The 22,841-nt window shown below is 46.7% G+C and overlaps 2 protein-coding genes across 3 annotated transcripts in view; one reads left to right on the top strand and one right to left on the bottom strand.

Moving 5' to 3' along the window:
• The window catches only part of Tspan5 (tetraspanin 5), a 171,492-nt gene extending 169,960 nt beyond the window's left edge, over positions 1-1,532 (bottom strand). The window contains exon 1 of one of the 2 annotated variants that reach the window (XM_039102726.2): positions 1,392-1,532. In XM_039102726.2, coding sequence (XP_038958654.1) covers positions 1,392-1,472 — 81 coding nt within the window. In that variant the 5' untranslated portion in view covers positions 1,473-1,532. The remainder of the gene's footprint in view (positions 1-1,391) is intronic. The other variant, NM_001004090.2, reaches the window with a different exon arrangement.
• Positions 1,484-22,826, top strand: LOC134485690 (CRACD-like protein). Its single transcript, XM_063282750.1, has 3 exons — positions 1,484-2,485; positions 10,539-10,699; positions 22,345-22,826. Exon 1 carries the CDS (start codon positions 1,484-1,486, stop codon positions 2,057-2,059), a length of 576 nt encoding a protein of 191 aa, XP_063138820.1. The 3' UTR covers positions 2,060-2,485; positions 10,539-10,699; positions 22,345-22,826.
• The last annotated feature ends 15 nt before the right edge of the window (positions 22,827-22,841 follow it).

Raw genomic sequence — 22,841 nt, 5'->3', positions numbered from 1 at the left:
TCCACTTGCTTTCCTTTCAAAAACACACACAGCCACTCTGAGAGAAAATAAGCGGGTGAGTGAGGTGGGGGCGGGGAGGGTTCAGAACATAGGCATATCTACAACTATTCTCACAGTTGTGTGTGTCTACGGCAAACAGCCACAATTAAGGGGAGTCCAGATTAAAACGTTCTGGATTCAGACCACTGGATCATTTGTTTACCTCGCAGAAACTTGGGGATATCCCCCACGGACGGCCACCATCTTTACCTCCCACGGAGAGAGGGGTGCCAGGGAGGAAGGCGACCGGATGGGAAGAGGTGGGCTGAAAAATAACATGGTCTGCCAACCAGTGCCAACCAACCAACCAACGAACCATTTCCCCCCTTGTCCTAGAGAACTCTTTGTCTGGTTGCTGAACACGTTTGTAAGGTCGCAGTAAAGAACCAAAACAAAAGAGTAGGGTCCCAACCTGATTACAATAGGCGCCCCGCACAAGGCAGTGCCAAGCAGAGCACGGTTTGAAGCCGGTGTGCAAGCAGCGGCTCACCTGCTTAGCCAGTAAAACAGGTCTTCCACACCTTCTCTCCTTTGCATGTCTCCGAGGGTTCCTAAAACCCGGCCCGCTGTGTGTCACCCCTTTAAAGAGGGAAGACGTGAGGCACACGCACGCCGAAACATATGTTGACTGATGACTAGTTATTCCACAAGGATACACAGAGAAATAAATCCCTCCACCCCTCACGCCCACTTGGCCAGCCCATTATGCAAAGGGAGCGCTTTACTGCCGGAGAGGAGCATGCAGGACGTGTTATTTACGTGCACATTACAGAGCCACACACCACGGCATCTGCATCCTACACAAAGCCGGAGATGGTGCAAGGAGATACACGCTGAGCACGGCACAGACCAGCCGCGGCAACACCGAGCCAAGCCCTCGGCCAATCAGATCGGCTCTGGAAGGTGGATCTCGGGGTCGGCTCTGCCCGATTAGCCTGCCCCATTATGACACCACGCTCTGCCCAACATCCAGATCCCACGGGAAGCAAATCTAATCCGTGTGCTCCCTCGTTTCTCAAACTGCCGAGCCGTCCTCCCATCTGTACCCAAGCTATTCGCCCCACACACACACCCCCGAAAAAAAAAGAAAGAAAAGAAAGAAAAATGCCACCCTAAGGCCTGGCTGCCCCCTGCCCGGCTCGGTTCCTCTTTTCACCTCCTCCCGGTCCTGGAAAGGATGAAGTGTTTTTCTCTCCCATGCTCGAGCCGGGAAGGCGGAAGGTAGACGCCTCTCGCCGCGACTGGGGCAGGCGCCCCGGGGGCGGCGAAAAGTAAAGGCAGCGACCGCGGCGAGGGACCGTCGCCCACCCACCCTCCACAACACTTGGAAGCCCAGGAGCGCTCCAACTTACCCAAAATATGACATTGAAGCCAAAAATGAAGTATTTGATGCAACAACTGACTTCAGGACCCTTGTAGTGCTTCCCGGACATCCTCTGGGTTCATGAAGACACTTGCCCCGCCAGCCCGAGTTTGGAGCCCCGGAGCACCGCGGCTCGGAGCAGCCCGGCGAGCAGTGGGGCACGCGGGGCTCAGCCGCGCGGACCGAGCGGCTCCGGCACCTCCAGCCGCGGGCCTCCGAGGCCGCCGGGGCGCGGTGGCCGCAGCCTCCGGGAATGCTCGTCGAACCGGCGCGGAGCACAAAGCGGGAGCTCCGCGTCCGTGCGCCAGGCGGCGGGTCCGGCGCTCGGTCCCCGGGCTCCGGGCAAAGGCGGCCGCGCAGATGCCGGCGGAGACGCTGCCCGCCGCCCGCTCGCGCGCCTCCCACCGCTCGCTCCTCCCGCCGCTCGCTCCGCCCGCCCCGGCCCGCAGCTCCGCCCGGCGCCTGGGTCGGCGAGGCGCGCGCGCGCTCGACTCGTGCTCGGGAGCTCCCGAGAGGCGGCCGCACGACGCAGCCGCGCCACCTCTGTCGCGGTCCGCGTGTCCCTCTGTTTCTTCGCCTCCTTGCTCCCCGCCCCTTCTTCCCGATCCTCTAGCCGCCGGGAGAGACAAGGGAGCACCCCTCAGCGCGCTGATTTAGAGGAGCCAGGGTAGAAGGACCGACCCTGGTGGATGAGCTACGGATCCTTTTCTCGGCCACCAGCAGCTCTGGAGGGACCCTTAAAAAGAGAGTGGCTTCGGGGTATGAGGACTGGGTGAGCGCCCGCCTCCTAACACACACGCGCGCTCACACAGACACACAGAGACAGGGTCCTCTAGCTATCTAACCACACCGACCTCCTCCTCCTCCTGCTGCTGCTGCACTATGAGGAAGAGCGGACGCCTTGCCACCCAACAGCAGAGTAGAGTGTCGCGGGTGGGCTTTGTTGAGGTGTTCAAGATGGATCTAGGCCGTTAAAGAAGAGAGAATTGGGGAGTGGGCATCTCAAAGGATACTCTCAATCCCTCCAAGACCAACCCACTCTTCCCAACGGCCAAAGAAATGAACCTCATCCTGCAAATGGAGGTGAGAAAGGGGAACTGGCCCAGAGGAGTCCTGACCCAGGTTCTCATCCAGAGCACGAACTTCTTCCCACCGTTGATGGATATTGTCTAAGGAATATAACTGCTTTCTAACTGAGGAAGCGATCCAGGAGTTACATACAGGACTGTCTTCCTCTGGGAAATGCCAATTGGGTTTGTAGATACAGAGCACTTCAACCTCTGGGAGAGAACAGAACTTAGAGGGAGGAAACTTTGAGAAGGCGGGGGGGGGGGGGGGGGAGCACATGTACCTAGCAGTTATGTGTGTATATTCTTCGGGCACTTTGCACAAGTGCAGGGAAACGGGCACCAGGGTTTTGTAGGAAGAGAAGAAAGGGTAGCTTTCTAGGGGAATTTGCTTAAGTCTTCAGATATCCATGGTAGAAAAAGGTAAGAATTTCCAGAACCACCCAGGGAGACTGGGCCCAAAATTTGCGTGTTTAAGACGCTCCACAGGTGATAACTTCGGGGTGGTGGGGAACTTGAGGCCAGAATCTCCTACCTAGGATTTTGGTAATTAACTCCCTCTGCCTTTTGCTCAAAATCTGCAATCAGCAGTCAAGCTCCGGTAAGGCAAGTTTATTTTACATGCAGTAAACTCTCTCTAGATGGGCCGGGCTTTCAGGAGGATTGAAGCAATGTTAGAGTTGTGAGTCAGGGTACCCAAAAGGCAGGAGGGCCAGGAACACTATCCCTCCATATCATGTTGCTGGCAAGCAGTGGATGAAATCACCCTAGTTCCCTCCACCCAGCCCAAGCAGAGGTCCCCATCCAGCAATGGATTTCCTTACTAACAAGGAGAACGCTGACACGCTTTACCTAAGCCTACATATGCTGTTGTATATAAATAGGACTGCTGCCTCAGAATGCTGGAAAAGTCAGAGGAAAGGTCTCTCTTAAGCTACATGACACCTTTCAAAAAAAAAAAAGAACTAGAATTAAATCCAATTGATGACTTACCCTTATCCTTAAGTGATACCCCCAAGTACCCTTGCTGTCACACAGGCATAGTTCCTCACTTCACCACCACCACCCCCCACCAACACGGCCCATTTGCTGCGATCGAGGAACCTTCTCTGACACATAATTCGCACTCAAAGTCCAGAGCTTGACTAGGGTCCACCTTTGGGGCTGCATATCCATAGCTTAGATGAACATCTAATGACATGTATCTCTCATTAGAGCACCATACCATGTATTTTCTCTGTCCTAGAAACCTCTGGGCTCTGCCTAGACATTCCTCATTCCCCTAACCCCACCCCCTACAAGCCACTGATGTTTTATGTTTCCATGGTTTTGCCTTTGGGGGATGTCGGATAACAGAAATGCCATAGCATGTCGTTTTTCCTCCTCCTTCACCACAAACCTAAAACATCTCTCAAAATAAAACCTTAAACATCAATAGACCATGGTGCTGTGTGTCTGTACTGCCAGCACGTGGGAGGTGGGGGCGGGAGTGTCAGGGGTTCAAAGTCATCTTTGGCTACATAGTAAATTCTGGACCATGGTGGGATTCCTGAGAACCTATCTCAAAAAAAAAAAAAATCACTCATTGGCAATTTGGAGAACAGCTAAAAAACAAAAGACAAACAACAAAAAACACTAGTTGAATAGTCCCATATCACTTCATATAGCCAACGTTACTTCTGTGAAGATCAATGCACTGAGCATATTTTTAAGCAATGTGGAAAGTAGAATCTTTGTTAAACCTCTTGACAGAAATATCCCTTGAGGCCGGGACAGTGGTGGCAAAAGCCTTTGATCCCAGAACTCAGAAGGCCAAGGCAGAGGGAAATCACTTGAGTTTGAGGCTAGCCATTGATACATAAAGAAACCCTGTTACAAAACAATAAACAAATAACAAAACACATAAAGAGACACATAAAGTTTAACTCTCTGCTAATCAAAGGTTACAGTAACTTAATGACAAAAGTGCGAGACCCAGGAGCACTGGCTTACACATCGCATTGCAATGGACTGCAAGGTCTGTGCACTTACAGTGTACGAGAGATATGGCCCATTTGGAAAGCATTTTGGCTCCATGTCTCAGGTCAAACTATCACGTTTTGACTCAGCAGCCCCGTGTCTGGGAATGTAGCCAAAGAAATACTCAAAGATATGGAAAAGGCTATATACTGCAAGTTATATGTGGTGGCATTATTTATTTTGAACACTTGACCACAAGTTGATGGATCAAGTAGTTGGGGCTGTACCCAACTCCTTACAGTTACCTAACTACAGCCATCCTCCCCACATCTGTGCCATTGCGCATGCCCCTGTCACTGGCTAGAGTCCTCTGCTTGCCTTTCGTCTATGACATACCCGACTTATCCTTCCACACCTTTGTGTAACATCTTGGAGACTTTCTCCTTTACTGGGACTTCGCAACAGCTTGTAATTACTTGTTTACCTGGCTGGTCTCCACTCCTTTAAGGGTGTGGTTTATCTCTTCTTATCTAAGAATCACCTGGGCTATGCAGGTGGCTGGTAAATATTTATTACAAGATTGAATGAATCATTTGTTCAAGTTCCATAGCCATTAAGGCCGCCGATTATGAAGAGCTTGCCAATGATTGGCAATTATAAAGTTTATATATATAAATCCCGTATACAGCATATGGAGTTACCTTTAAGAAATATTGTTAGATGGTAAAATGTAAGGTGCATAGCAATGAATGCAGCGGGCTGCCATGTTGTAGAATGACAACGCCATCGGCAAAAGGGCTCGTGTACACATATTTCCTTGGTGAGTAAGAGGTCCATCGTAGTTCGCTTTCTATTGCTGTGATAAAACGCCATGACTAAAATACAACTGTGGGAGGGGAGGGATTCTTTGGCTTATAGTTTACATCCATCCCTGAGGGAAGCCAAGGTAGGAACCCGGAGACAGAAACTGAAACAGAGGCCACAGAGGAATATCCCTTACTGGCTTGCTCCCTTTGGTCTGCTTAGGACCACCTGCCCGTGGGTGGTGCCACCATAGTGATCTGGGCCCTCCCCCACCAGTCATTAACCAGGAAAAAACGATCCACAGACTTGCCTACAGGCCAGTATGATACAGCCAATCCTCTGCTGAGATTCCCTCTCCCCAAGTTGACAAAAACCAACCAGTACACTGTCTGTGGTCGGAAATAAAAGCAAGTGTAATAGTAGAAGTAAACCAGGAGACTCAAAAACACCAGCGAGAGTGAGACCTGCTTCATCTGTGCATACGCGTTTGTTTTCTGAATCTTGTCACATAAATGATAATCTGTTTTTCATATTCTCGTACCATGTATATGATATACTCCAACATATAAAATGCTGAGTCATTTGCTGAGAAAGAGTAGTCATTGGTTATGGGAGGTAGTTCAGCCTGATGGCCGTGCTGAACTATTCTACCTTCAGAGTGCTCGAGCTGAGGTCATGTTTGCCTCTGAGCAGGTCATCCACTCAGACTAAGGCCACCACTGCCTCTGAGCAAAATCTCTCACCAGAGTGAGTTAACCAAACAAGCCTAGCTGCAGGGTCTGAAGAAATCACAAAGAAGAAATCACAACACGGGTGCAGAGAATTCCACACCTTAATGAGCAGGCCCAGAGCATCCGGTCTGAAACCATAGCTAGTTACAAGAAGGAACAAACTTACAATTCAAAATATCCCCAGCAAAATAATGAGCTGTCTGCCTAGTCATCCAGATAGATGCTCCACTCCACAAGTCCAACTACTTACCCTCTGACTGCTATAAAACTAGGCACATAATCTCCCTTCCGAGCCCTATCCCATCTCTAGGAGCCTCCAGGCACAGTGATGGCCACCAAGACTGTGGAATCATAGGCTATTTTGGTTTCATGTTTCTGATGTCCAAGTTTATATATATATATATAGATAGATATAGATATAGATATATAGATATATAGATATTGCTTTTACAATTAGAAATCAAATTATAATAAAGACATACCTAAATAAGCAATTGTATTTCATATAGCTCCCTCACAATCCAATAAATTCTGGCTTATTTTGAAGCAAAAAGAGATCTGTGGGGATTTTGCTACAACCGTCTCATTTATAATTCTGAGGTTGAAAAAATGGCTGATAAGTTTAATTACTAAAGAGCTAATGGGCTTTTTAAATGGCAGTACAAACAGGTAAAGTGTGTTCTAACAGTTGCCTTGATGCACAGCGAGGTACGGCAATGGCACATCTGCCTGACACTGCATTTAGCAGCTTGCCCGCCTGCCTCCGTCTTGTTTCAGTTCTCCTGCCCTACCTTCTGGCTTCCCTCCACTCTGACTCCTTCCCCGAGGCCTCTGTGTTTTCCTAAGCTCTGAATTTCCCGTTGACAGGCATGGTCTCCTTTTTCCCAGAAACCCAGTGTTTGCCAGTATAGAGGCCTCCATGTCTTTTCTCTCTGCCATGAATGGTAAGGAGACTTTTGGGGGAATCTTCCTGTATTAAGAAACGACATCCCGTTGCCCTGGAACTCCACTATGCTGCATGCAACACCTGGTCCCTGGTAATAAAAACCACACTAAGGACAACACAGAGTAAAATGGAGGAGCCTTGGCCATCACACTACAGATCATGGCTGATCTACCCGGTCCTGAAGGACACTCTGCACACGTCACCATGTCTTAGTTATGACGCTTGGAGAAAAGGTGCCATTTCTACACATATGAAGAAAGCCCTTTGACTTGTCGGTTTTCCCTGTGAGGTCCTGTACAGGTTCTGTCAGCTTGACACAGACAGGGATCAGCTTCAGTTGAGGAACTGGCTCTGTCAGACTGGCCTAGGGAGTTGTTTGTGGCACACTTTCTGGGAAACCACCTAGTCAACTGTAGGTTGTTAACCCTGGGCAGGGGTTCTGGGTTCTGTAAGAAAGCAGGCTGAGCAAACCCATGGGGAGCAAGGCAGTGGGTACTCCTCTGTGGTCTCTGCTTTAGTTCCTGGCCCCAGGTTCTTGCCTTGAGCTCCTGCTCTGACTCCCTTAGGCAACCTACTCTGTATGACCTTGGAATCATAAAATGAAACAGCCCTTTAAATTCTGTCTTCTCCCTTAACTCGGTTTTTCGGTCAGTGCACTATCACAGCAACAGAGAAACCCAACTAGGTTGGGTTCTTATGCATCTTCTAGAATCTTCTGGATTTGTCTTCTAGAATATCCACCGAAGCCCTCCCAGATTTCTCTCACAGCACCATCTCCATACTTTCATCTTTCTCACCAGTTTCTGTTTCTGTCCAACATACACAGGGAACCTCTCAGCTCACAGCCATTCCTTTCTCTTAGACTTCCACAACCCCAAGGACTGTATGTGGGCCGGGACCCTCATAACAACCAGCAGAATGAATAAAAACTAGGTCAAACCCATGCTCCTCTCTCTCACCTGGGATTCAAAAGCAAGGGTATCCTTGACTGCAGTTCAGGTGGAAACAATATTTCCAGGCCTCTGTCCCAAGTAACCAGAGCCTCCTTGGAAGAAAGAAGGGAGCTAAACGAGGAGACATAAGGTATCTCCCACAGCGTGGGCAGCACCAAGACTCACTTGTTTTGCTCTCTGGAAGAGCGCTATCTCTAAGATTTTGCAACAGGGCTCCAGGCCTGAGATTTACAAACTCTTCCCATCTCACCCTGGCTTTAGATACTCTGAAGTAGCTCAGATTTGCAAAGCAAAGAATCCTGATCACAAAACTAGTTAGTCCCAACTAAAACACAATAAAATTAAATACCACTTTGGCTAAGTTCAATGGCTGTTGTACCTTCTTTTGTATTGCAAAGTAGGCAAAATCCCCAAGAATTATCCCACCATGATGGCCCGCTGGTTCCCTGTCCCATCCATACCCATGAAAAAGGATGGGTTTTCAGAGCCCCAAGAAGAAGACAAAAAGAGAGAAAAATGATTAAACAACCCTAGATAGGGCATGATTGTTGCACTTTAAAATCATTATAACTTGGGGCTGGTGAGCTGGTTCAACAGCTGAGGGTACTTGAAAAAAAAAAAAAAAAAAAAAAAAAAAAAAGCCTGATTCAGTCCCCAGGACCCACATCATGTAAGGAAAGCACCTATAGTCATCCTCTGGTCTTTGGTCTGGAGCCATGACGTAGATGTATATGCCTACAAGGGCACATATGAAAATAAAATGAAAAAAATATTACAATTTGCTAATAAATTCAAAATATGACAGAGTAGCTATAGATCTAGATAGATTAGATACAGAGATTAGATAGAGATCGAAATATATAGGTAAATGCCGTCTTAGTCAACTCCAACTTGTGTCATGTTGACACACAAAACTAGCCAGTACAGATGCCATTCCATTTTCTTTTAGTAACTGTCCCTAAATTTCTTCTAGCTTTGGAAACAGCTGGAAGCCAACCCCACCCTTTCCATAAGAGAACTGGGACACATGTTGCCAGAAGCTCCCTTCCTGACACTTAGCAGGGCGAGGGAGCCACCAGGCATCACCGGGACCTCTTCCTTGGCACCTGTGGACAAGCCTGGGGCTGCCCTCTGCCTCCTTCAGCACCGTTCTGGTTTCCTGCCCGGCTGCAGCCTCCATAAGCTAGCGTTTCTTTCCAGTGGACTTTCTTTCTGACTGATTTAGTTAAAGGCCCTTTCTGCAGCTTAGTCCAAAACATTCTAATCAATACAGCATGATCTTTAAAAGCTTCGCCTTACAGAGAAAAATAGTATATCCTCCTTCTCTAACATTTAGAAGACATCTTTAAAGCACCCTTCATGGAAACTGTACAAAGAAAACTATTATGTATGTTTTGGCATATTTTTCCCATTAATAAATAATATGTCTGATCTTATTGTGCAGAGAAAAGTCTTGTTCATTAAATCTTCCATTTGTCAGTGCCCAAAACAGAGCAGAGAAACCCTTCATCAGACTGGGAGCCACTTGCAGTTTCTTTTTGAGACTACGGTGTTCCACCCAGAACCTGCCCACATCACCCAGTACACTCTGGAGTGAGCGGCTTCTGTCTCAGCCTGCTTCATTCGTTAGAGGCAAACTGCTGCACATGCCCTTTATCTCCAACCTCATTCCAACTTCCAAACGGCTTTGAAATGCCACTCCCACCACAAAGCGCTCCTTCCTACCCATCGCCAACGCTTCCCCAGGTTAAATAGAATCCAACTCTTTCTGTAGCCTGTTCCATTTAGCTCTGGGCATGCTGACTGTATCCAGTAATTTTCTGTTAACATTGATTTTTTTTTTTCTTCTTTACCTCTAAAATCTTTGTTTCTGGGACTCAAGATCAGGCTCAGTGATTAAAAGCACTTGCTGCTCTTGCAGAGGATACGAGTTCAGTTCCTAGCCCCTACATGATAGCTAACAGGACTGTGTAACTACGGTCCCAGGTTTAATGCTCTCATCTGGCCTCTCTGGGCAGATACATGTGGTGCACTTCCAAGCAAACAAAATCTCGGTTGTCTTTTTGAAAACAAAACTCTCCTTCCGCATCACATCACTTTCCAAGACACAGGGCTGGGTATCAGCAGATACATCAGATCAGGTATTTGTCCAGCTTTTATTATTCATAATTAATTGACTCAACAGCAAATATTTACTGAGCATATACTTATGCCCAGCCTGGTCTAGTGATGCATGGTGGAGTATTCCTAGGTGGAGACAGGGGGACTGTGAATTAGATCCCAGCCTGAGCCGTGTAGTCAGATCTTGCCCCATCTACCACCACCATCCCCACACATGTAAACAAATAAACCAACTTGTGTCCGTGGTTTCCAATTAAGTCAGTAACTGGAAGAAATAAAAGTAAAAACATGGCTCAGAATAAATTAAGGGAAGCATGCAAAGATGCATGTGGTTAATGTTCATGATGGAGTTGTTTTAAAAATAAAAATAAAGACCCCTAATTCTGTTTTTCTTCCTTCTCCTCCACTCCCCCTTTGACTCTCCTCGAAGCGTCTGCTGAATACAGCTACCAAGAACAGGAATGCATTACACAAGACTGTCTTACATCCGAGCTGTTGATTTGAATGAGGTCGAGACTGAAAGAGTGGATTTTAATTTCTATATTTACCCACTAGGCTGTAGCTGCTGTGGGAAAACCATCAGTGCCCAGAAGTCCCAGAAACCCCAGCCCAGTGCTTACCTCAAAGAACTGAGGATAAGAAACAAACCAACACGTGACTTCAGTGTTGATCGCCGGCCGTTGGTCAAAGGGTAGAAACCAACTGGATATCAACAGGTAAATAAAATGTTACATATTATAACATAGCAAAATTACATGTCATATAATCATATGTGTGCAGGCATAATGTTATTGTGTACCACGTAAAGTTTATCCTTGTGTTGTTCAAATACTGATTTCTCTGTGCTCATATCTTGTTGTGATCCAGACATGGCATTGTAATGCTGATGTCAAGAATTTCCTGTCTCAAGTTTGTGTAAACAATGTTCATCATTTATTCTCTGCCTTGTCAATAAAAGCTGGAAAAGCCAATAACTAGGCAATAGTAAACATGAAGCGGGATTTCCGCCAGCCAGGGGAAGAGGGAAAGAAAGAGAAAGGAAGGAGTCACCAGGAGGAAGTGGTCCGGAAGACAACAAGGCAGACACCGGAAGCCCAAAGGGCTAGACGGATACAAAACTCCAAGTATCTCAGGGATTTTGGCTGGCCGGTAACCAGATTAGATTAGAGAATTAGAATAGGATTATAAGGCCTAGTTATTGTACTTTAAGTTGAAAATAAATCTTGGTCTCTCTGTGTCATTATCAGACTAAGATAAAGAAAAGATAAAGACTGGCTAAGATAAAAACAGCTACTGTATTAATTTAGGGCATACATTTATATTAAAATTACCATTCCATGTATGATAGTTAGTTTTAATGTCAATTTGCCACCAAGTTGCTACACCTGACAACTTGCCACAAAGTTGCTGTGAAGAGGGACCATCAACTGACAAATTGGCCTATGGACATATCTGTGGAACATTTTTTTCCCATAGGTCTGGACTATGAAGAGTAGTGTCTGGACAAAAGTGTGGAAGAAAGCCAGTAGGTAGCATGTATGGTCTTTGATTCTGGTTCAGTTCCTCCCTTGGCTTCCATTGTTAATGAGTTGCGCCCTGTAGGCTAAAATAAACCCTTTCTGCCCCAATTTACTTTTAAATCACAGTGTTTAGCATAGCAATAAAAAGGAAACTACACCAGCAACTGCATTCAATATATTAAGTATACAAGGATTTCCACCTTATCAAGGATTGAGATTCTGACAGCTTTTTAAAAAATAATGTATGTGAGTGTATGTGTGTTTGTGAGTGTGTATGTGAGTGTGTGAGTGTATGTGTGTTTGTGAGTGTGTACGTGGGTGTGTGTATGCGAGTGTGTGTGTGACTATGTGTGTGAGTGTGTGTGTGAGTGTGTGTGTCTGCATGTGTTGGTTCTCTCCTACTTTGTTGAGGCTCTTCTGACGTCTCTCCTATTCTGCATTCTCTAGGCTAGCTGGCAGGCAAGCTTCTAGGCCATTCTCCTTTGCCTCCCATCTTGCCTGAGGAGTCCTGACTGAGAAAGCAGATGTCAGACACCTCATCTTGTTTTTTTTGTGGGTTCCAGGAACTGAACTCAGATCATCAGTCTTGCATGGGCAAGCATTTTACCCACTGAGTCATCCCATGGAAGTGAAATTCTGATAGCGGTTAGAACATGAACAAACTTTGAAGGTATTAAGACCCTGCTGAACTAATCCCAGCACAAAATAATAAATGTTGTGTGATTTGTTGTAAGAGGTACTTGGAACAGTTAAATTCTTAGATGTAGAAGTAGAACTGAGGTGTTACCAGAGACGGAGGAAAAAGAAAGGAGCCATTAATGTTTAACAAGCACAGAGTTTCTGTTTGGGACTATGAATAGTTCTAGAAACAGTTAGAGGTGGTGGTTGCAAGGCGCTGTGAATGTGTCTGTGACCATGGAACTGTACGTCTAACGTGGTTAAGACCATAACTATGATGTTGTGCATAGTTTGCCATAGAAGTAAAACCCATGTTAACAAGTGACAAACCGAGGTACAGTTCAAGACAGAGAAATAAGCTGCTGGGTTCAAATGTGATAAAATCGGATGTCTGTGATGTATGTTCTACAGTTGACTTGTGTGTGTCCTTGCTTTGGGAACTCTAATTGAAAATTATTTAAGAGTTCGTTACATGAAAATGATGTTTTACCCCAGGGTTTACCCCAGTATTCTTTTATACAGAGTGCTGCCCCCAACAAAACTTAATCGGTCGCTAATTGGTCCTTAGAAACCCAGCCCCACCCCCTGGAAGGCAGTTGAGAAAAGCATTCTCTGGAAGGCCAATCTAAGAGGCCCAGAACAGGAGCCCCGGAAACTGGGCAGGGCCATACAGGCAGCCAGGCCGTTTGCCCGCTCTGCTCTGTAGAGATACTGAGTCCCCCATCAGTGAGCTGGAATGTGCTGGTGGGAGCACAGCTGCCATGCTATTCAGCATGTTTTCCAGGAGGCTGCCAGGACCTGGTGTAGCCTCCTGAGAACCCTACAATTCCTCGTGCACAGCATTAGTTACCAAATAAGGAAATTGCAGAATGAATTAAAGCTTCAATAGAAATGGCAGTAGAGGGTCATTAAATGGCCACAAGTGTACTCCAAAATTCTATCTACTTAAGAATTTCACTGATACAAACAATTTTATACTTATTCACTTGTTTGGCTTTTAGAGGCAGGGTCTCATGTGTTAAGTATCGGAGGGTGATCTTGAACTCATGACTTCCTACCTCCCGCCTCTACCTTCCAAGAACAGAGATTACAGGGCCGCAGCACCCCACCCAGCTGACATAATTTTAGAGGAGTACACCTCAGAGAATAAACTAGAAATTTTAAGTTGGCCCTCCCCTTAACTACAGAAGGGACACATTTTCTTCTGCCTTTGTAAGTCAGTCCCGGACCCAGATAAACCACATACACTCGATCCGCGGTAATCGCAGCTGACAGCTCACGGTCGACGAGGTAAAAGATAGCTGTGGTACTTCTCCTTTTTTTTGCAAGTGTGGAAAAGCATATTAAGCCAGCTGCTGATTAAGAATGCACATGTTTTGACTTGCACATGAGTCAAATTAACATACATAAATCCAACACCTTCACCCCGCTCGCCTGATAGTGATCATTGGTGCTCAGTATGTTTCTTCCAAACCCATCAGTTCCAGAGCAGCGCGCTTAACTTACCAGGCATAAAGCACAAAGCAATTTATAATCAAAACTAACTTTTGTTTTATTTCAATTCAATTATCATTTATCTTCCATAAAAACATTTAAAAGGCATGAGACTGTTTTTTTTTTTTTTTTAAATCTTGTTCTGTGTTCACATTCATTCTATAAATACTTAATATCACCCAGGGAGACTGAAGTTTGGGGAAGAGACTAAGAATTATCGTCCCTCAGTATGACGAATTAGTACTATAGCACGTACTGTCTGCTTAACCGAGTACCTTCTTGTCTTATAAAAGCCCAGGAATGATCAGGCTTCCAAACTACTGCTTCTGTAATGTTACCTTCTACCCGCATCTCAGCTCTCAGTGTCCCGTCACCACCTCCTTCTCTCTAATGGTGTCTGGGCAGGGAAGTGTCTCTGGGAACTGGGGACCCATGCTGTAGAATGTCATACGGATAGAACAGGCCACCACTGGAGAGGAGGAACAGGTTCAAAGTGCATACCTGAGACAGAACAGAACCTGGTCAGAGCCAAGTCAGTTACAAAGGAGTCCAACTCTTGTTGTAAAAAGACAGCTTGTCCCTTCTCTTAACTCTTTCCTCCCTCAGAACTCAGCAGGCCCCAGACTGTGGCCCATGTGGACCAGTCTCTCCACGCATCCTGCTATCCATACACCTCTGACACTTTAAACCTGGCACTATATAAATACCTAGGACTGTGGTTCCCAGGTCTTCTTAAACTGCCTACATGGAGCCTCAGAAAGCAACAGAACTCTTTATAAAGTAGCGTTTTCTAACTTGGTGTGATGGCGAGAGTCTTATAGAAGATTGAAATAAACAGATTTGCAGGCCCTTTCTCTAGGTGCTTATGTTTATGCAGCTGTTTGGGATCCAGGAATAAATTTAAAGAAATAAGCGTCAATATGCCACTTTTCACTAGAGAACCCTGGGAAATTCTAAGCTTACGTAATCTTTAAGTGCCCCCTGAGTGTCCTCATGGAGAGAGTAGCCCTTCATGTACCCAATCCTAGTAGAATGCTGAGAATGCTGAGCTAAGGAAGGCTTTGTTGACAGGAAAGAGAAAGCTTTTCCCACAGGACATTCTATGTAGATTCAGGGCCTGTGGTCACTGTCAGGGTTGTACACCTTTGGTCACAAGCACCAGGTAGTATGTAGAACCTGGGTGAGCTGCTTCTCAGCACACGGGACTAACCCAGTGAGCAGGCCTAGTGCCTGAGATCCATGAAGGTGGAGGGGGATGGGGAGTGACCAAATGTGGGGGCCAGAGGTGGGATGATAGGGCCAAGCTGGAGTCCAGAAACCAATGTGTTTCAATCCCCAGCTGCCTCGGCTCTGATATAAATCAGACAGAGATGATGGGAGAGGCAGGGAGAAAGCGTAAACAGCTGGGCCAATTCAATCCTGTGTTAAATATGAATTTTCAGATATTCCAGACTGAATGTGTTAGCTGAATTATTCATTTTCTTGACTTCCAATTTTATTTTTAGTACTACCGTGTGAGCAAATTCAAGTTTGCTGAGAGGGGCACCTGCCTGATGAGTTGCCACACCAAGTGTGTCCCCGTGTGTTCCCTCATCTCTATGAGGGCGGGATTGGGAGCAGCTCCTACTCTGGCAGGTTTGCTGTTGGGTTCCTATAAATTAAAGATGGATGGCTGTCTTAGTTAGGGCTCCCATTGCTGGGATGAAGCGCCGCCACCAAGGCAAGTCGTGGAGGAAATGGTTTACTTAGCTCCTTCACACCACTGTTCACTCATCATCAAAAGTCGTCAGGACAAGAACTCAGGAACCTGGAGCAGGAGCTGATGCCGAGGCCACGGAAGAGTGCTGCTTACTGAATTACTCCCCATGGCCTGCTCAGCCTGCTTCATGATAGAGACTACATATAAATATGTAGATAAATTATTTATAATATATTTATTATATACTATAGAGGAAAATATATATTATAGAGATGACAGAGAGAGAAAGAGAGAGAGAGAGACAGAGAGAGAGAGAGACAGAGAGAGAGAGAGAGACACTACTGGGCTGGGGTAACCCCACCCACAATGGGCCGGGCCTTCCCATATCAATCACTATTTAAGAAAATGCCCTACCAAGTTCCCTACAGCCTGATCTCATGGAGGCATTGTCTCAGTTAAGGCTCCTTCCTCTTCAATGACTCTAGTTCCTGTCATTTAGACATATGATTAGGCAATTTCTCTTATGCCAGACATTCCCAAAAAGGTAAATTGTAGCCAGAAGATGCCTTTGGTATCATTAACAAGTGTGCATGCAGTGCCTAAAGTTTATAGGAGGTAAATGACCTTACTGTGGTCTCCTTTCATTGAATTGAAATTCTCAATTTCAATGGTAATAGGTCTCAGTACTTTTTCTTAAAGTGCTCTCTCTCTCTCTCTCTCTCTCTCTCTCTCTCTCTCTCTCTCCTCTCTCTCTCTCTCTCTGGTCATTTTGCCGATAAAATTTCAATCACTAAAACTTTCCCTTTAAAACCAACAAGGCTTTTTATCTCCCCGCAAGGGCCAGATAACGATTGCACAGGCCACTTGGAATTACCAAAGAGACTGAAAGTGGAGCAGCGTAGATAAATGAGATCACTGTAGAGAAGCTGCAGAATCCAGGGCAGTCCAGCCCTACAGCTCTTTCCTCTCCTGACCTTGGGGCGAAACTGTGGTGGGTAATTCGATTCCCTGTGCTTCTTTCTGTGGAGACGGACAGTGAATGACCAAGATGGACCCAGAGAGGAAGAGGGCGCGATGTATGAAGAAGGAGAAACTAACTGCCTGAGGCCTGAGGGGACGGATCCTAACCACCTAGCCCATCTTCATCAGTCAGTTCCCACTGGGAAACAAACCAAACAAAATAAAGCGTCCCTCTCTAAGGTAAAGGATAAAGCTGGACTGAACGTGTGCGGAGAGATTTCGAAGGACCTTTCAAAGTATCTTTGCGAAGCCGGTGGAAAACTGAGTGGGTTCTGGGCTATGGGTCTTTAGAACGATTCTGCTTTTGTCTGCTCATAGACTAGAGTTTTGTCCTCTGAAATACACCTGATGCTAAGGAAAGTTGGAGAACCCCAGGACTTAAGCCCTTTTCGTTTCCAGTTATAACACCTCTGATTTTCAGCAAGGAGTGGCAAAAGGAGAAGATTGCCATCTAAAGCAAACAAAAGACCTGTCAGAGCATCAACCACAGAGCAATAGAAGCGTCCAGTGAAGAGATGTTTGGAATGTAAAAGTTATAGACACAGATGGGGCTCCAGCATAGGCATGGAGCCCACTCACTGTGGCCTCTCTCTCTTAAAGTGGTCCCAGCTCTTGCTGCCCAGCGGGACCAGCAGTGCAGCGGAACCACCAGCGCTGTGGGACCAGCAGTACAGGGGGACCACCAGCGCTGTGGGACCAGCAGGACAGGGGGACCACCAGCGCTGTGGGACCAGCAGGACAGGGGGACCACCAGCGCTGTGGGACCAGCAGGACAGGGGGACCACCAGCGCTGTGGAACCACCAGTGCAGCTCTTTTGTTAAGAAGCAGCTTAATTTAGTTTTAAAAATTATTACATAAAGACTGAGGATTGTGTATTATATGAATGGCATTCTTAATTGCATTTTTATTTACATTTTTAAATGTTATCCCATTTCCCGGTTTCCCCTCCAGAAACCCGCTATCCCACTCCACCCCCGCTTCTATGAGGGTGCTCCCTCACCCACCCACTCCCTCCCACTTCCCTGCCCTGACATTCCCCTACACTGAGGCATCAAGCCTTGACAGGACCAAGGGCCTCTCCTCCCATTGATATCCAACAAGGCCATCCTCTGCTACATATGCGATGGATGGAGCCTTGGGTCCATCCCTATGTTCTCTTGGGATGGTGGTTTAGTCCCTGGGAGCTGGGTGAGGAGGGGTTCTGGTTGGTTGATATTGCGTATGGCCAGCATTTTTGATGACTATTTCTCTCAAATCTCCAGTTGTATAAGAAGCTACCTTTTCCCAGAAGCACATTTAGTTGCCTTGGACCACTTGCTGCTAAGTAGGAAAGAGAACTTGGACTCACTATGGAACACTGTGTTTTTGCAGAACAGCATGTGACCTCCTTCCCACCCTGTCCCAGGGCCTCCACCCTAATTAGGTCTCAATTGATGTGATTTAAAAAAAAAATGACCAAAGCATCTTAAAAGGTTTGCTTTGTTTACACATCTGGGTTATGCTCCATCAGTAAGGGAAGCCAAGGCAGAAATTTAAGCAGAGCAGAAACCTAAGGCAGGAACTGAAGCAGAGAACATGGAGGAGTGCTGCTTATCGGCTTGTTCTCCATGGCTTGCTCAGCTTGCTTTCTTTTACAACCCAGGACCACAAGCCCAAAGGTGGCACTGCCCACAGTAGGCTAGGTCTTCCCTCATCAATCAGGAATCAAGAAAACGCTTCCTAGTGTTGTCTTCAGGCCGGTTGTATAGAGACATTTTCTCATTGGAAGCTCTCTCTTCCCAGATGACCCTGGCTTGTGTGATGTGGGTACTAAACTAACCAGCACAGCTTCTGTAAGTTAGTCCCCTTAAAGTCACTCGCTCTGCCTCATCCCCTGCAATTGCCACAGCACGACTCTCACTTCTGTCACTGGTTTATGTATCCGGTTTCTTCATTTCGCTGTGTTTCCACCCAATTCCCAGTCTCAGAGAGACTGTTTCCTTCTCTCAGGGATTACAGGCACAAATGCTGTTGTAGGGGACACAGACCGGCATAGCCAGGTGGAAAGACCTCCAAGGAAGTAATATTTGAATAAATACCTAAATAAAATATAGCTCAGAGTCAATAGCCTTGTCTAGAAGAACAGCGTTCTCACCAAGGGAAACAGCAGAATACAAAGATGCTGGCATGGGGCTAGGCGTACTGCCACCCAGAACAAAGACTATATCGCTATTAGTACAGAGTAAGAGAACGAGGGGCCGGATGGAGATGAAGGTGGGGGAGTGTGTGTCAGATAGTGTAGAGGCCATGAAAGGACTTGCAATTTCCTCTTCAGTCTGGTAAGTGAATATGGCCAGCTCAGGTTGTGTTCTGTTTGTTTTTTTAAAAAGTGTAATTTTTTTTTGTAAAAAGTTTTATTTGTAAAAGGATCTATCTGAAGGCAGTTGCATAGGCTCACACTTACACCCTCAGTACATGGAAGTAGAGACAGAATGGTCAGTAGCTCAAGGTCATCTTGGCTGTACACCAAAGCTAGCCTGGGCTACATGAAAACCTGATTCTAAAAGGGGGTTGTGGTTGCGGAGATGATTCTCTGCTGCTGGAGCAAATTTGAATACATGAGTTTATACTTTCAGAACCTACATAAAAAGCAGGGCATAGCCCCATATGACCCCGTGTGACCCCATGTGACCCCATGTGACCCCATGGCTAGGTGGGAAGCAGTACACTCCAGCTTCAGGTTCAGTGAGAGTTTGTCTCAAAGGAAGAGAATGACAGAGTGGGCTGCCTGATGATCTCTTCTCATCTACGATGCATGACTGGGTTCATGTGCATGTGTGTGCACTAGCACACACACACACAACACACAACAGGCACATATACTACACACACACACACAACATACAACACACAAAACACACAGCACACACAGCACACACCACACACACACCACACAACACACACATACCACACACACACAGAGACATAGACACACACTATAAAAAAACACACATACATACCACACACACATCACACAACACACACAACACACACCACACACACACATACCACACACCACACATACCACACACACCACACCACACACACACCACACACACAACACACACACAACACACACCACACACACCACACACACATACACACACACCACACACACACCACACACACACACATACCACACACACATACCACACACACCACACACACCACACACACATACACACACATACACACACACCACACCACACACACAACACACACACAACACACACACAACACACACCACACACACACATACCACACACACACACCACACACACCACACACACACACATACCACACACACATACCACACACACCACACACACCACACACACCACACACACATACACACACACCACACACACCACACACACACACACCACACACCACACACACATACCACACACCACACACCACACACACACACCACACACACCACACACACATACCACACACACCACACACACATACACACACACCACACACATCACACACATCACACACCACACACACCACACAACACACACATACACCACACACACCACACACACACACCACACGCACACACACCACACACACACACCACACACACATACACACACACCACACACACACACACACCACACACACCACACACACATACACACACACCACACACATCACACAACACACACAACACAACACACACATACACCACACACACCACACACACACACACCGCACACACACACCACACACCACACGCACACAGACACACACACCACACACACAAACACACACACACACCACACACACAAACACACCACACACCACACACACACATACACACACACCACACACATCACACACATCACACAAAGACACACACAGACACACACACCACACACACACATACCACACACACACAGACACACACAGACACACACACCACACACACACATACCACACACACACAGACACACACACCACACACACACACATACCACACACACACATACACACACACTACACACACCACACACACACAACACACAACACACACACACACCACACACAACACCCACCACACACACCACACACACCACACACATCACACAAAGACACACACAGACACACACACCACACACACACATACCACACACACACAGACACACACAGACACACACACCACACACACACATACCACACACACACAGACACACACACCACACACACACACATACCACACACACACATACACACACACTACACACACCACACACACACAACACACAACACACACACACACCACACACAACACCCACCACACACACCACACACACCACACACATCACACAAAGACACACACAGACACACACACCACACACACACATACCACACACACACAGACACACACAGACACACACACCACACACACACATACCACACACACACAGACACACACACCACACACACACACATACCACACACACACATACACACACACTACACACACCACACACACACAACACACAACACACACACACACCACACACAACACCCACCACACACACCACACACACCACACACACATACACACACACCACACACATCACACAACACACACACCACACAACACACACATACACCACACACACCACACACACACACACACCACACACACACACACCACACACACACACCACACACCACACACACACAGACACACACACCACACACACACAACATACAACACACAAAACACACAGCACACAGCACACACACCACACACACATACACACACACCACACACACCACACAGACACACAACACACACCACACACACACATACCACACACACACACATACCACACACACCACACACCACACACACACCACACACACCACACACACATACACACACACCACACACAACACACACACACACAACACACAATACACACACACACAACACACAACACACACCACACACCACACACACATACACACACACCACACACACCACACACACATACACACACACCACACACATCACACAACACACACACCACACAACACACACATACACCACACACACCACACACACACCACACACCACACGCAAACACACACACACACCACACACAAACACACACACACACCACACACACACAGACACACACACACCACACACACACACCACACACACACACCACACACACACACCACACACACACACACCACACACACACAGACACCACACACACACACCACACACACACACACCACACACACACATACCACACACACACAGACACACACACCACACACACACACACCACACACACACACCACACACACACACACACACACACACACACACACACACACACACACCTCACACACGTCTGACCTCAATCGTGACGATGGACATTTCAGAGATGCTAAGAAAGAAGTGAAGGCAGAGGGCTGCATTTGATAATTAAGGTCAGAGAAAATGTGACCATAGTAACCTGAGGAGGAGGTGAGGCAAAAATCAGATTCCATGTGTATTTGACTTGCCAAATCTGAGCCTGGCAACACGTACCTGTAACACCAATACTCAGGAGGCTAAGACAGGAGGATCTGAGTTCAAGGCCAGCCTCTGGTCTTCACGGTGAATTCCTGTTTCAAACACAACAAAAGCAAACAACATGAAAGTCTTACTGGTGGGCTGCATAGGAGGATTGAGGAAGACATAGGAGTCAAATCTGTCTCCTAGGTCTTTGCTCTGAAGTAACAGTTTGTTAACCCAGCGAGGAAGACCTGGGAAGGATCTGGAACAGGGATTGGGCACTGCTGAGTGGAATCTGATTAGGCTTTAAGTGGAGATGGTAAGCAGGCCGCTGCTCTAGTCTCACTCTCATACAAAGCATCTTTGATTGTCAGCAGAGACAAGAGTAGAGTCAGAGCCTGGACGAGGTCATCTGTCGAGAGACGCATGTGGAACCTTCAGGATCACCAGCATCAAGTCCAAGGTAAAAGATCCAGCAAAGGAGACGGAGAGGAAGCCTGAAACAGGAGACAGCCCGGGAGAGTCTGACATCCCGGAAGACAAGGAAGTGGTTTAATAGAAATCCCATTAAAGTATCCATGGTGTATCTTTATTAACTGACAAAATGATTCTAAGCCACGCCAGAGAAGTGGAGCGTACTCCTGGGATAATGGACCATTCTACCACATCCTTTCCTTTTTAGCATTTGATATGGATATGGTGCTTTTATGATCTTGAGAGAGGAAAACAGAAACGTTGCTCTAAAAAAGAAAAACTCTGTTCATTCTGTCTTCTACAGCATAAGACCTCCACCTTTTATCCTGGTGCATTTCTCTCTGTCACCTTGCTGGCACTCGTGAATAAAATTAATAACATGCAGCATGTTCTTGGA

The sequence above is a fragment of the Rattus norvegicus genome, chromosome 2, assembly GCF_036323735.1.
Source record: "Rattus norvegicus strain BN/NHsdMcwi chromosome 2, GRCr8, whole genome shotgun sequence".
NCBI lineage: Eukaryota > Metazoa > Chordata > Mammalia > Rodentia > Muridae > Rattus > Rattus norvegicus.
Note: the sequence above shows the minus strand (reverse complement) of the source record. Positions and strands in the feature narration are given on the sequence as shown.